Source organism: Acartia tonsa, chromosome 12 (genome assembly GCF_053477335.1).
Source record: "Acartia tonsa isolate MP-2025a chromosome 12, ASM5347733v1, whole genome shotgun sequence".
In the NCBI taxonomy this organism is placed as follows: Eukaryota; Metazoa; Arthropoda; class Copepoda; order Calanoida; family Acartiidae; genus Acartia; species Acartia tonsa.
Genome location: NC_137271.1, coordinates 45,251,778 through 45,266,875, shown reverse-complemented (window position 1 = coordinate 45,266,875; position 15,098 = coordinate 45,251,778). Strand labels below are relative to the sequence as shown.

The 15,098-nt window shown below is 32.8% G+C and overlaps 2 protein-coding genes across 2 annotated transcripts in view; one reads left to right on the top strand and one right to left on the bottom strand.

Annotated features, from left to right (window-relative positions):
* Nucleotides 1-14,732, top strand: part of LOC145334046 (ribosome biogenesis protein BMS1 homolog) — a 31,995-nt gene extending 17,263 nt beyond the window's left edge. The window contains exons 25-39 of the mRNA XM_080179324.1: nt 405-511; nt 3,595-3,717; nt 4,276-4,444; nt 5,935-6,040; nt 6,966-7,090; nt 7,632-7,723; nt 8,581-8,646; nt 9,637-9,752; nt 10,157-10,218; nt 11,818-11,932; nt 12,128-12,197; nt 12,579-12,641; nt 13,352-13,450; nt 14,032-14,147; nt 14,551-14,732. Coding sequence (XP_080035450.1) covers nt 405-511; nt 3,595-3,717; nt 4,276-4,444; nt 5,935-6,040; nt 6,966-7,090; nt 7,632-7,723; nt 8,581-8,646; nt 9,637-9,752; nt 10,157-10,218; nt 11,818-11,932; nt 12,128-12,197; nt 12,579-12,641; nt 13,352-13,450; nt 14,032-14,147; nt 14,551-14,626 — 1,505 coding nt within the window. The 3' untranslated portion in view covers nt 14,627-14,732. The remainder of the gene's footprint in view (nt 1-404; nt 512-3,594; nt 3,718-4,275; nt 4,445-5,934; nt 6,041-6,965; nt 7,091-7,631; nt 7,724-8,580; nt 8,647-9,636; nt 9,753-10,156; nt 10,219-11,817; nt 11,933-12,127; nt 12,198-12,578; nt 12,642-13,351; nt 13,451-14,031; nt 14,148-14,550) is intronic.
* Nucleotides 1-15,098, bottom strand: part of LOC145334047 (uncharacterized) — a 344,996-nt gene that overhangs the window by 54,806 nt on the left and 275,092 nt on the right. The window lies entirely within an intron of this gene.

Genomic DNA, 15,098 nt, shown 5'->3' with positions numbered 1-15,098 from the left:
GGTAAACATTCAGGATCTTGTAAACATTGAAAGAGGTTAGCAATACAATCTTCTTGTAACTTGAAAACATTAATGATTTTGAAACAGGTCAGCAATGAAGATCCTAGAACTTAAAAACATTGAGGATCTTGAAACATGTAAACATTAAGGATCTTGAAACAGGTAATCATTGAAGATCTTGAAACAGGTAAACATTGAGAATCTTAAAACAGGTGAACATTGAGAATCTTGAAACATTTCAACGCCAAAATCTTGAAAGTTGAAAAAAATCAGGACTTTAAAACAGGCTGGCAATGAAGATTTTGAAATAAATAGTTATCAGTTAAACATTGAGGATCTTGAAGCTAGTAAATATTGAGGGGGTATTAAGAAAAATGTAATGACAAGAATTATTTATTTTTCAGGAGAAAAAGTATCTGGTAAGAAAGAGGGAGAGGAAGAAGAAGACACCCCCCGCCATGTGGATTATTCGGATTATGGAAATCAACAGAAAATTAAAGAAGAAAGAAAGGTTAATTTTATTTATGGCAAAATTATAGTTAGGTTAGCTTTAATTAAGGGGGGGGGGGGGTTTAATGCAACCATCTCGTAATCAGTGAGCAAATGACACTTAGAATTCGAATTTCGATCTGAACTTTTGCATGAGTAATCCTTGGTAGGTCTATTTTCCCTAAATTGAACAAAAAGTTGGAAAAGTGACGGCTAGCGGCTCAGCCGTTCAGCCGTTTTTTGCCTATTTTCAGGGTAAATCCATCATCAATTACGTAGGAATTGACTTTTTAAAACATATTTTTGGTTTAATTCATGTTAAATGATAGCAATAACCAATTTTAAAACTTCTAGTACCAACAGCTACCGTCTAGAACCGTTTGATAGCGTTTTAGAGTAGAAAAGAGTATTATGTTGAGAGAGGTTTCGTGACTAATTTGCAATATTATATAAATATAAAAAAAATGGCAAAATAGCTGAGCCGTTAGCTGTCAAATGTCCAGGTTGTTGCTTCCTTTATTCCAGGGAGGAGGTATAGGACATCTGATTTCCAGGGAAGGATTAATTTTATACCTCAGATACAATCCACTTTCAGTCATTAGATACAGTCTCAGTCTGATGTTGATATTCTCTTCTTATCTTTACCAGGAAGCTTTACCATAGTCTTCTGCAATAGGCATTGAACAATTGGTAGAAAAAAGGTATTTGATATACGTTGGCTTAGCTTATTGGCTTGCCAGGACTGCAAAGAAAAATAACAAGATTAATTTTCTTGAAAGTTTATGCATTTGGTAGCAAGTTTAAAGATCATTCCATAAAAAAAATATTCTTTTAATTGCAAATTATAAATGTTTTAAATATATGAAAATATGGTGCTACAAAAAACACAATAAATTATGGTGCTACAAAATATAACCCGGAGTTTACTAGCAAATTTTATAAATTAAATACAAATATAATGACTTTTACCTAGTCAGGGATTGCAGATTTCTTAAATAGGAGCTTTTTCATCATCACACTTTGCAAGTTGAACTTTTAAATCTTAAAAGGAAATAAACTTGGTAAGTAAAAAAAACATTATTTTCTTTCTTTTTCAAAAATCTTTAAAATGATAAATTTTCATTCAATATTAAATAATCATTGTACCTTACTCAAAAACCACTATTGTTTTCGGGCTTTTGCAGGTATACAGATAGAACAAGATGATTCCAGATACAATCAGGTACAACTAAAAGATTTAAATATTCTTTATTAACTATAACTTTTAATTGTCTTTCTATTTTTTGAAATATCTTGAATCTTTTTTTTATATTGCATATTAACGGCAATTTTGATAATACATAAATTAACAAAAAATGTATAATAATCAAACAAACCTCAGAATTCCTTTAAATGTCCTCTAAGGGCTCAAATGTTACAGGTAACAGGAAAACTTCATTTTCTAAATACAATATAATCTTTTCAATTTTCTGTTTTTTATAAAGTAAACTTTTTTAACAATGATTTTAAACAAATATTGAAATTGAGTTATGACCATTTTGGTCCTGCTTTAATGCTAAAATTACTTTTTCTTTTTAAATATTTACATAATATGAAATAAATACTTACAACTTCCGTGGCCTGGCTAAGCAGCTCCTCTTTGCTATCCACAGCGGGAGGATATATGCCGGCAAGTTCACGGAATCCAGGTAATGTCTTTAAAGTCTGAAATTAGTAGCCATTATTGTCTTTTCTAGCTAATTATGAATTTCAAACGATAAAAACATGTACTTTAATAATTCTGGATCCATCTTCTGGAGTTGTTTCAAAAGTTGGAGGTAGCAGGTAATTTTCTCCACACCTAAAACAGCATCAGTTGGACATTTGACATTAGCCGTTACTTTTCCAACTTTTTGTTCGATTTAGGGAAAATAGACCTACCAAGGATTACTCATGCAAAATTATAGATGGAAATTCGAATTCTAAGTGCCATTTGCTCACTGATTACGAGATGGTTGCATTAAACCCCCCCCCCCCCCCTTAAAACAATGATGACAACATTCTTAAAAGCGAATCTCTGAAATGGTATGATAGACGAACATTAACTCTTGTAGAGAGTCAGAACTGAATATACAAAATTTAAATATACAAGTTTTGACAAAATTATACGTAAAGAGGACTATCCACGAACAAGAGCAAGTGATTCTAAGCATCTTCCAGCATTGTCCCATAGCATTTTTTAGTTAATATACTAGTTATATGTTTTATATTTGCTTTATCGACTAAAAAGTTAGGTTTCACCATGGTTTTATATGAAAAAAACTTTTAGCTAGTTAAAATAATGATCCTCCCCAAATCTATCCCATTCGCTCTCCTCCTACTTAATGAACGTACAGACCAATAAGTGATATCCATGTTATCTTTAGCAACCTAAATTGACGACAACTTTCCCCCTGTAATAAAGTACATATATTCTATATCCATTTTAATATGTATTCGTTATTTTCCAATCCCTTAAGGATTTATAACTCCAAATTAATACATCTCTTTTTAAAAGTGAAGCTTTTCTTAAATTAGGGTCCGTTTTTCAGTCCGTCACGGTTAGCTTTTTCGTTTATTTAGGCATGTTAGAATTATCCTATCGATTTCAAACTTTGCATGGTGATTCCTGTAGTAGTTAGGTACTATTTAGAAAGCGTATCAACTCTAAAGTCATTACCAAAATGTCCGTATGTCCATTTTAAACATGTTGATATTTTACTTTTTTGACCTAAAATGTTTGTATGGTAGAATTATCCGATTAATCTTATTTTTGAAACACTGATTCCTATTGCAACAAGGTACAATGTTATAAGCGAAGCATCTCTATAATTAAGTCCTAAAAATGTAAGTATGTCCAATGTCCATAAATATTATTCTGTATTAAACAGTCTTTCAACAAATTTACTTACAATTTTGCTTCGACTCTTGTACATTTATATTCTGATTATTCAGTTCTGACACTATACAAGTTTTAATGTCCGTTTGTCCTACCGTTTCATTGCTTCGCTTTTATGGATGTTGTCATCCTTGTTATTATTGCAAACATTTCTTAATGATAACTAAAGATTTATTATTTTTTTGTAGGTTCGATATTTGAGAAAAATCGAGTTGAAGAGACAGTTTGATGCTGTGTACGACGATGTCGATGGAAGCGGAAATGCTGATTCCACTTACTATGATGAACTTAGAAAAGAAGTTGATTTACAGGTAGGAATACAAGGGTTTTTTTTTTTTAATGGAACAGAAGTCGTGTCACTGAATTCAATTTCCAGTATGGCTTCGAGACCGATAATTATCTGCTAGATTTGAATCAGTCTTTAGTTATACTGAAAAATAATGTATTAATATCATCGCATTACAGACAATTTTCTCCGAATCATAAAATGAAAAATCATAGAATAAATGCCAGTTTTGTTATAATTTTTCATTTTAATATCTGGGGAAAGATGTCTATAATACAAAGCGATGAATAACTTTTAAAGTTGCCTTAAAAGGTTGTTTTGCCATGTTAAAAACATGTTAATGGATCAATATGAAATTGCTAGGCCATTCTCTTTATCGCATCTAGCTTCCAAACGCCTGGCCGCAAAGTCTCTGCCTACACACTAGTACCTAGAACCAAAATTAAATAATCAGAAATATTCAATCACTAAAAATGCACAGGAAGGACAGACCACAAAAAATGCGCCAAAAATCCTCCTTTCAGAAAGGATGAACTATATGAGATGTTGTTAAACCAATTGAAATTCTATTAACTTTATTCAGACCCAGCTAAACAAAAGTGAATTTGAATCCATGGACGATTCCCAAAGAGTGTTGTTCGAGGGGTATAGGCCTGGCTTGTATGTCAGAATAGAGATAGACGACATGCCTTGTGAATTCATACAAAATTATGACCCCTCCACGCCTCTTATTGTTGGCGGGCTTCTTAAAGGTAAGAAATGATTAAAATAGTAGAACAGAACAGAAAAAAAATAATTTTAATATAATGTAGGTTGTTCTTTTCATAATGAATAGCAGACAAATAGCTTAAAACCATACCGTGACTTATTACTAGAAATAAAATAGCCTGAAACCATATCAGGACGTATAAGAAGCTTTAATGTAAAGGAGAACCATATCGGTTAGCGAGATCCTTCGCTACACACAAAAAAAGGCTTACTACTTTAATATAATAATTAATATCACCCAAAAAATCTTTTAACCTTATTTTAACCCCGCTCTCTTTTTCATCCCCCCTTTGCTCTTAAAATCAGCTTAAAATGGGGGGTGCCCAAAAGGGGCCCGATTTAAGGGCGGCCCAAAACAATTAGTGGGCCGGACCATCCCTGATATGGGGTACTTTTGCTCATCATTGGGAATGTACAGGGCGTTTAAAAAAAACTGCGCTTTCCAAATTTGGGAAACAACCATTAGGAGTACAAAAAAAAAAATATATGTCAATATTCTCTATAAAAAATATGCATCGAAATTGTTACAGGTGTTTTTTAATATCTCTGAAAATAACGGCCTATTTTAAAGCATAAATATTTCAAAAGATGCGTATGATGCTTTTTTCTGGAAGAATTTTGTGCCTTAAGAATGGTTTTCAAAAATTTATTCACTTGAAAACAACATCTTAATACGGCCAATACAATTTTCTACCAATTACACTAAAAATTTCATTTAAAATTCCCTCACTGAAAACAAATATTCAGTTTTTCTTTTTGTATACTTAAGAAACATGACCTTAAAAATTGCTCATGTTCGTAAATCCCCACCCCTCATTTATTCCTATAATCCTTTAATTTGATTGACAGGTTAAGATATAAACTCATAATTTATCCATAATTTGTAATTAAATGCTTTAATAAAAAAAATTCAAACTTCAATAACTTTTTTGTCTTTAGAGATTTTTTTGTCAAATAAAAAGGAGTTTTTTTCTTTTTACTATATCCTACGTTACTAAAGAAGATTCTTTTACTGCAAATGCGTCACAATCAAGATTTGTGAAAAAATGACAAATTGCAGTTTCTTAAAAATGCTTTTGTGAGGAGCTAAAAAGCATTTTACCTTTAAAACTCATTAAGGTACTTTTCTTATACCTTTTTCTAAATTAATATTGAAATTCTACGATTTTTTTATACATAATAGAAGAGTTATTTTAATTTTTCTTGCACAACATTTTTCACATAAAGCATTTTTGGAAACTATGTACCTATCATAGAGGCCGTATTTTTAGAGATAATGAAAAACACCTGTTATAAATTTGATGTACTTTTTTACAGAGAATAAGGACATATAATCGTTTTTTCTGTATTCCTTCTGGTTGTGTCAGAAAAACGGAAAACGCAGTTTTTTCTGAAACACCATGTACATTAATTTATCGTCAATTGTCATATTTCTTAAGTTCCCTGGGTTTTACACAGTTTTCTTATATTATAGGAGAGGAAGAGATTGGATACATACAGACCAGATTAAAGAAACACAGATGGTTTCCCAAGATCTTAAAGAACAGAGATCCTTTCATTGTTTCCCTTGGGTGGAGAAGGTAAAACTAGTATAATGGCAAATAGTTTTCTAGTCCTACACAATTTTAAAAATGAAAGGGGACTATTCACGAACAAGAGCAAGTGATTCTAAGCACCTTCCAGCAGTGATTCTAAATATAATAGGGTTATGTTAAAAATCGTTATATCAACTAAAAAAGTTTCACCATGGTTTTGTATAAATAAAACATTGAAATGTAAATTATAGTGAAACTAATCTTTTAAAATCAATATAACGATATTAAACAATAAACATAGCCCTATTATATTAACAAAACAAAGAACACTGCTGGAAGGTGCTTTGAATCACTTTTTTATGTATAGTCCCCTATTGCAAAAAATGCTATTGTCTGTTTTGTTGCTGATTATTTCAATTTCATTGAGTCTTCTTTGTGACTTTTTTTTTAAATTCAAGAATTGAAGTTGTATTCATTAATACCTTACCTTTTGGTGAAAAAACACTTGTATAAAAATTTGAACCATTTTGAACAAAAATTATGCCCATTAATTTAACTATAAAATTTTTAGGCGGGGGGGGGGGGGGGCAAAATTAGCCCATATCCATCCCAGAACATATGTAATGCTTCTCCCAAAAATCGAAATCTTGAGCTACAGACATAATAATCTTATCACTTAACTTAAATAATAGGATTATTTTTGTCAGTTTGACTTTCTAAGAGCATTCGATGGTTGATGGTTCTTCTTGATTATAAACATTGCTGAGTAGTGCTTATAAGTGAAAAGGAGAAATTGGGCTGTTTATTACACTAGTCCTCAAAGTTTTTAAAACTTAGTTTTGTAAAACGTTTTCTTATTCGTTGGCTTGGCAACTTTGAATTTTGATTTGTTTGTTAATTAAGTTGAGTGTCCAAACGTTGCAACCACTAATTGTAATTGAGTGCTAAGAATTAAATATTTGTTTTCTAGATTCCAGACTCTCCCTATCTATTCTGTGACAGACCATAATATGAGACGTCGCATGTTGAAATACACCCCGGAACATTTACACTGTGATGCCTACTTCTGGGGACCTATAACCCCGCAAGGAACAGGTATGTTGTGTTGGCAGCGGAGCCACCCGCCTTATAATTTGTCGGTCAGTAGTGTCATTACCTTAACTTATTTAGATGTATTGATAATAGTTTTTTTTTCTGATTTTTAAGTTGTTATGCTTGTGGTCGCATTTCATGTTATGCTCAAGATGCTTAATAGTAGTGAAGCTACTCTATTTTTCATTTTATCTGTCCCGTCAGTCCGTAACGCCTTGGGTGAAAACGATTTTCTAAACTGCAGGTGAATTGAATATTGACAGACAGCTGAAATTTTCAGTCAAGATTCCTATGATGTGTGCGCATCTAGTCTATACGTTGCTTTGTCTGTCTGTCTGTCGACCATTCTTCAAAAGAATAAACCATATTTTTTAAGTGTTTCGTGATTTTCTTTGAGATGTTGCTTATTCTTTATATTTCTTTTCTTCGTTATTTTAACTGAACATTTCAGCTCTGTAACTCACTATGTCCGTTTGTCCATCCAATGATATTTTGTGCCTCGCTGCTTATGGATGTTGTCATCCTTATTTGTTCATGTGTCCAGGTATGTTGGCTGTTCAGAGCCTGGCTGAAAAACAGGAGAATTTCAGAATTGTTGCCACCGGAGTTGTATTGGAGCTGGATAAATCAAGTCAGGTAAAGGCATTTCCATTCCAGTTTGGTTTCCAAACCGATTAATTTCCGCTGGATTAGAACCGGTTTTAAGCCACGTGACACAGAAAAATCTAGTATCTTATTATATTCAGTTTTCTGTGAATATAAAAATGTACAATCGTAATATTAAAACAAGTTTTGTTAGCCCGTGCCTTCGGCATCTCGGGGCTAACAAATCTGGTTTTCGTCTTATAATTGTACATGTTTATATCCGCGGAAAGCTGTCTATAATACGATGCGATGAATAACTATTATTTTTAAAAACTAGAGCGGTGTCCCTTAAAACTCTTTTCCCTTAAATTAGTAATTAGGTACCTATTTAAGGCGAATCATTTTTCTGCGTATTTTCCGTAAAGTTGTGTGTTAGCGTTAAGGCAAATGCGCTTAAAAGTCAAACTGATCTTTAGTTTACCATTTCATTTAAATAAGAACAGTTTGACTTAACAAGCGCATTTAACTAAACGCTATCACACAACTTTACGGAAAATGCGCTGAAAAAGAGAGGGGTAGGTTTCTGGTAGAATCCGTAAAGGTTATGTGTTATAATTTAAAAACAGTAGTAGAACGATAAAAATGTATGTTAACTTTTTAAATTTTGTCTATTGTTCTTTTCAACAAGAAATACACATATTTAGTGAATATTATCGTTCTACTACTATTTTTAAGCCTTAAAACACACACCTTTACGGATTCTACCAGAAACCTACCCCTCTCTTACTCTCTTTAAGTGTCCTTCAAAAAAGTACAAACTATTAGAATAATCTGCAATCCTTTTTTCCTCCTTGACTAAGCTACCTAGTATAAGATGTAAAGTGTGTTTATGCAAATTGTATTTTTAGGTTATGAAGAAACTAAAGCTTACAGGAGAACCCTACAAAATTTTCAAGAAAACTGCTTTTATAAAGGTATTTAAATTATTTTATATTTTAACCCTCGTCAGGGGTGTTTATTCTGTACAAGATTTATTTGTTTCCCCCCGGCTACAATTTTTTGTTATTTTTTTTCCCCTCCTAGTTTTTTCTAGCAAGGAAGGGGATAAAATGGAAAAATATTTTCAGAACTCTTTATTTTATTCATATTATGCCCCCTTCCACATATTTTTTAGTTTTTTTTCACCAAAGAGGGGAGAAAAATAGAGAGAAAAAAATGATTTCAGTCCTCTTAATTTTTACATTCCCCCCCCCCCCCCCAACCACATATTTTTTTTTAAATTTTTCTTTAAAATACGATATATTGGTTTGATTAAACCTCTTGGGACAAAGTCCCTAGAGGCTAGAGGCGAAGCCGCTAGTTTCAAATAAAGATAATAATATTAATTTTACAACAAACAACTGTTTAAAGTAGGGATAACAATCCGACCAATTCTTAGGTCGGATTCGGATTCTTACAAAAATTCCCAAGAAAAAAAAGCGGAATAATTCGCGGATTGCGGATTTTAGCAATTTTTTTAAATTTCTTTTTATATATAAAAACATTGTAGCCCCTACAGCTGCTATTTTCTAACCCTTACTTAACTTAACCTAACCTAAAGCAAGCATGATAAGCTACAGTGAAAATAAAGTACAGAAATATTTTGGATGCTACCAACCATTTTACTAAGTTCCGAAGATAAGAAACAATAAAATACTTTTTGGTTTTAGTCTGCCACATTTTAAATAAACAAATAAATGCTACAAAAGTCATAACAATCTGAAACACATCTTTTAATTGCGGATTCTGAAAATGGGTCCAAAAATTAGGACAAAATTGGGCGGATTTCGGATAATGGATTTGGATTGCCATCTCTAATTAAAAGAAAAATCATTTTATGTTAGCAATGACTGAAAAAAGTGTAAGAAAATACCTATTTTTGCCAATGGTTTTATATCACTCGATTGACTTATTTCTAATTTCAGGGCATGTTTAATTCAAGTCTGGAGGTTGCTAAATTTGAAGGGGCCCAGATCAAATCTGTGGCTGGTATTCGTGGAATTGTTAAGAGGGCTTTGAGCGAACCTGATGGAGCTTTCAGGTAAGCAGATTGTGCAACTTGTAGCAAAATAAGACAGAAATTATGTCTCTCCGTCTGTCTGTTGTTAAAGATCTCAATAATTTCAAGACCCATAAGGGCCCCTCCTTTCTATAGGGTGGCCCTTCATAAGGAGGACAAAAGTTGGGTTAACTTGGGTTGCCCTTTTTAAGGAGGACAAAAGTTGGGTTTTACTTGGGTTGGCCTTCATAAGGAGGACAAAAGTTGGGTTTTACTTGGGTTGGCCTTCATAAGTAGGACAAAAGATGGGTTTCACTTGGGTTGCCCTTCATAAGGAAGATAAAAGATGGGTTTCACTTGGGTTGCAAAAACCCAACTAATGCATGTATGTTTCTTTGTAATGGAATAATACTTGTAGACTATTTTCACAATATTGATATTTTCAGGGCTACGTTTGAGGACAAGATTTTGAAGTCAGACATTGTTTTTATCAAAACTTGGTTCAAGGAACGTGTGTTTATTTTAGCTATAACGACAAAAACATATTCTCTAAATAAACTTTGCACTAAATTAGAGTAAAAAACAAGAGGGGGAAGGGGTTAAATAACTGTGTGTCCCCATCCTAAGGACCTTGTGCCGACTCTCAATTGGGTCAATGAAAATCAACCAATAGCGTCGCGAATATTAACACAGCCAAGTGACAGAAAACAATTTGCAGACAAAAAAAGATTCTTGGAAAAGGGAGGCAGGTAGTTATCTGTATATACATCTATACTATAGAACTGAGGTGGATTCTTTTAAAAAATTAGGGTCACTTAGTGAGGCAAAATTATTTTTGTAAAGAATCCTCCAAAATCACATAAAAATCTACAAAATTTAAACAAAATCTTATGTTATTAACCCTTTTATGATTTAATTTAATTTTTACAGATTTTGTATGCGATTTTGGAGGATTTTTCCCAAAAATGATTTTACCTCACTAAGTGACCCTATTTTTTAAAGAAATCACCTCTGTTTTGGGATTAACAAAAGCAAGATATATTGTAGCTCAAAGCATTGATTTCAATCTTTTTATGTTTTATGAATGGTATAAAAAACATACTTGATTAAGAATAAATATTATATAATATCATAAAAAGCAAAAATATACCTATTAACAAAACTGATCATGTATTACATACTCAGTTGTTGGTTATGTATTTTAAATTATTTGATGAGAGTTTGCGGATTTTTAAAGGCATGCTGTTTTACCTGTGCTTAGTCCCCTTAACATATTACTTATTCTTGAAAATATGGCCTTCAACAGAGGTGGATTCTTTTTTAAAAATTGGGGTCATTTAGTGAGGCAAAATATTTTTTGTGATAAATCCTCCAAAATCGCATAAAAAAATCTACAAAAATTAAACAAAATCATAAAAGGGTTATAAACATAAGATTTGGTTAAATTTTTGGTGCTTGCTTACATGTGAAGACCGGAGCACCGAAACCCCCCCCCCCCCCCCCGCTTAGTTTTGACAAAAATCAAAAATAAGGGGGGGGTAGTTTTTTACCCCCCCGCTTAGTTTTGACAAAAATCAAAAATAAGGGGGGGGGGTAGTTTTTAACCCCCCCCCCCCTTAATTTTGAAGAAAATCAAAAATAAGGGGGGGGTAGTTTTTTCACTGTACAACACGCCAGAAAGTTGAGTGAGGTAAATCAAGTAAATCCAGTATACCAGAGGGGAAACCTTATTACAGGGATATTAATGTTTTGGGGCATAATTTCCTTATTTTTGATTTTCTTCAAAATTAAGGGGGGGGTTAAGTCTTTGCCTTGCTGAGCACTTTTCCTCCTTGCCGTTTTCCAGACATTAAAAAACTACCCCCCCCCTTATTTTTGATTTTTGTCAAAACTAAGCGGGGGGGGGGGGTTTCGGTGCTCCAGTCTACCACATGTAAGCAAGTACCAAATTTTTTCAGATTTTTATGTAACTTTGAAGAATATTTTACGAAAACAATTTTGCCTCACTAAGTGACCCTAATTTTTTTTTAAGAATCCACCTCAGATTGTTTTGATTGGAATGCTATTTTATTTTGTAAATACTGAAATGAACACGGATTGGTAAAGGTTGACGTGCCTAAATATTACGCGCCTGTAACCAATCTTCTGCTGCCAGCTGGGGAACGCTACTCCTGGAAGGGAATGCGCACCACCGCGCAAATTAAGCGTGATAACAGCATCAGGAATAAAAATGGCGCCATATTTTGCCGCGGTTTTTCACAGTTCTATGTTGTAACATGTTAAAGCAACTGCCATGACAAATTTTAGCGTTCTACAACTGTTTTAAAATCTTAGAATCTTTCATGTAATTGTACAGTTACTACTTTTTTAAAAATGCTCTTAAAACTTTAAATTGACGCCATTTTTAAACCAATCAGAAATCCTGAGAACACAGATTCGCTGTACAAACCAATTGAACGACAAGAAGTTTCGTTTGCACCTCTTAAGGTAATATTTCTATGGGAAAATGAAAAAGCAAATATAGGGTTGTAAACAAAGACGTCCAAGCCTTTTTATTTCGTTTTTTTTGTGGGGGTGGGGGGTAATCTTTATATCATAAGGACAAGGACGTCCAAGCTTTTTTATTTGGTAAAGGGGTGATTAACCACCCCCCCCCCCCCATCCCTTGGATTTTGTTAAATCTTTATCGAGTTGTACAATTAGCTGTGTCTTAACTTCTCTAGGTACCATTAATTTTGATTTACAGATGGGGTAATTTTCTCCTTTGCTTTATCCTTCAAGATTCTTTTTGCCAAGATTTTTATGATACGAGGTCGCATTTTTTTTATAAAAATAGATAAAAAAATTGACTCTTTATATTAATTTTAGGTGCCTAAGAAACTTCAAGCAGAATTGCCTATTAGTCTTAAACCAAAAGCTGGCCATATCAAGGTAATGTATAACCTTTTTTGTTATTTTTGTATTTTCATGTATTTCTGTGGCTTATATTAGATAAGGATAGGTAGAAAAAAATGTTTAAAAAGCACAAAGCGAAATTACCCCGCAGAGTCTAGAATTCAATCAAAACAGGTTTTCAGTTTTTCCAACAATACAAAAAATAATGCTTTCTTGTCATTTGTATAATCTTTGGGAACTCCAAAACAATAGTCTTCCAAATCTTTTTTTACGTTCCCTGCTTTGCAATATCAAAACACAAATTTGTCTATCGCGTAAGATTATAGCTTGGCTGTTTTTAATCTGATTTTTTCTGATCCAGTTGTAAAAAAACTCTCAAACGATTAGAATTGAGAAGGTTTGAATAAAGCGAAATATATTTTCTAATAAGAATTTTATTCTCGTTGTGTACCTAGTATAGCTCTAACCGCGCGTTTTTGAGACTAATCTGATTTTGAAATTTTTTGGGGGCAAGAGCAATGGAAAATGAATTTCCATTATGGCTTTGAAACCAAATAATATCTGCAAGATTTGAACCCGTTTTCAGTCATACTAGAAATAATCATATTACATCGTATTACAGACAACTTTCAATGCGATAACTATTATGTCGTTCCCTCGGTTTTGTCTTTTTACATAAAATGGCAGTTTTCTTTTATTTTCATTTGTGAAATGCATAAGTTTCCATGAACACTAATCTTGTTTAGTTTAATCCTGATGCTGAGAGAGTTGCTGTTATCCTGGATCGCAAGGAGCACAAGATTGAGAAGGCATTCAAGATGCTGAGAACTCTGCACGGTGATAAGGTGGGTATATTTGCTCTTGTTAAGTTGGACATAGGTTGCAATAGCAAGATTTAATACAATCCAGAACTTTGATGAACCCGCGACTGTAGTTTAAGATGTAGCGCATCCGCTTCAAAGGGGAATGGTTCAATTCTTGGTTCAAACTGCGTCATAACCAGCGTTTTTTTATATGTACAATTGACAATAATATTGAAACACCTGGAAAACTTACCCATTGGTGTATATTCTGCAAAGTTGACCCTGCTGAAGGGGGGGGGATGTAAAAATTTGGAGAACTGAAAACATTTTTTTTTTCATTTTTTCCTCCTCCTTGGTGAAAAAAAACCTAAAAGAATATTTGGAAGGGGGTTAAAATGAATCTTGTGCAGAATATAGACCCCTGAACTTAAATCTAACATATTTGTTATATTGTCAATAATACATTCATGAACGGCAAAAATACGTCTGCCTAATCTAAACACATGTTGAATATACATCCAACACTGACATTTATACATCCATTTTATCTATACATTTTTTTATCCGCGGAAAGCTGTTTATAATACAATGCGATAAATAACTAATATACATTCTAATTATAGATGAAAAAGCTGAACGAGGAGAAGAAGTTGAGAATGAAGTTATTCCTCCAGAAGAAGGAAGAAATTGAGGCCAGGAAAATGAGGAAACAGAAAGATGCAAGACAGAAGATTTCAAAGTAGGTTTTATTGTTGAGTAGCTGTGCTACCCATGGATAGAAAAAGCTGAAGTATAACTTTTTTTTTTAGAGTTGAAGGTGTATTTCTTTTGCTAACTATTGGTTTTGAGTAATATCGCTAATTTATGACATTTCTATCATAATTTTCTCCATTATTCCTATTTAAAATTGTCTTATAACCTAGGTAGCTGTAACAACTTAATTTTTTTTTTGGGGGGGGGGGATTTCATCTGATTTTAAAGGCTACCTTAATAATCCTCAAAAAAGAGCTGATATCCCCAATATTTTTTTGAGAATAAAATGAGTTGCTATAAAATCATTTACTTTCAAGCCCAAGAGACTTTTCTCATAGTGTCATAACCGTTGATGTTTATATTTTTATCTAACATTAAAATTTTTCTAGAATGATGACCCAACGAAGGATAGCCTTTGACAGGAAGAAATCAAAAGGAGGAAAGGCGGTAGCTTCCAGCAGTTAATAGTCCAATGCCCATCGACGTTTTCACGTTGTGTATCTACAGAAAATCCTTTAAAAATCTGCTGTTATTAAAGAAATTTGAATAAATATTTTTTTATTTTCTAAAATATGTTTATTTTTTTCATATTATTTCAGATTTTATAATGACTAATAATTACAAGTACTTGTACCTTTTGATGAGTTAAAAAACGTCACAATTCCTAGTTTTTCTTTTAAATTCTTATATAAAAGTAACAGGATGTCTGTCTGTGACGAAGGATCTTGCTAACCTCTGAACCAATATGGTTCTCCTTTGCAATGTCAATGTCCTGGGAAGGTTTACAGCAATTTTGTGGGAGGTTACCACCACCCTCACAAGAAAAATCGTCCATAGAAAGAAAATAAGCCCCCACCTAATATTTTTGCTTTCTCATTTTTAAAACTGAAAAGAGGATGGTCGACTCATCCACGTATGAGGATGCTATTAAATTAAT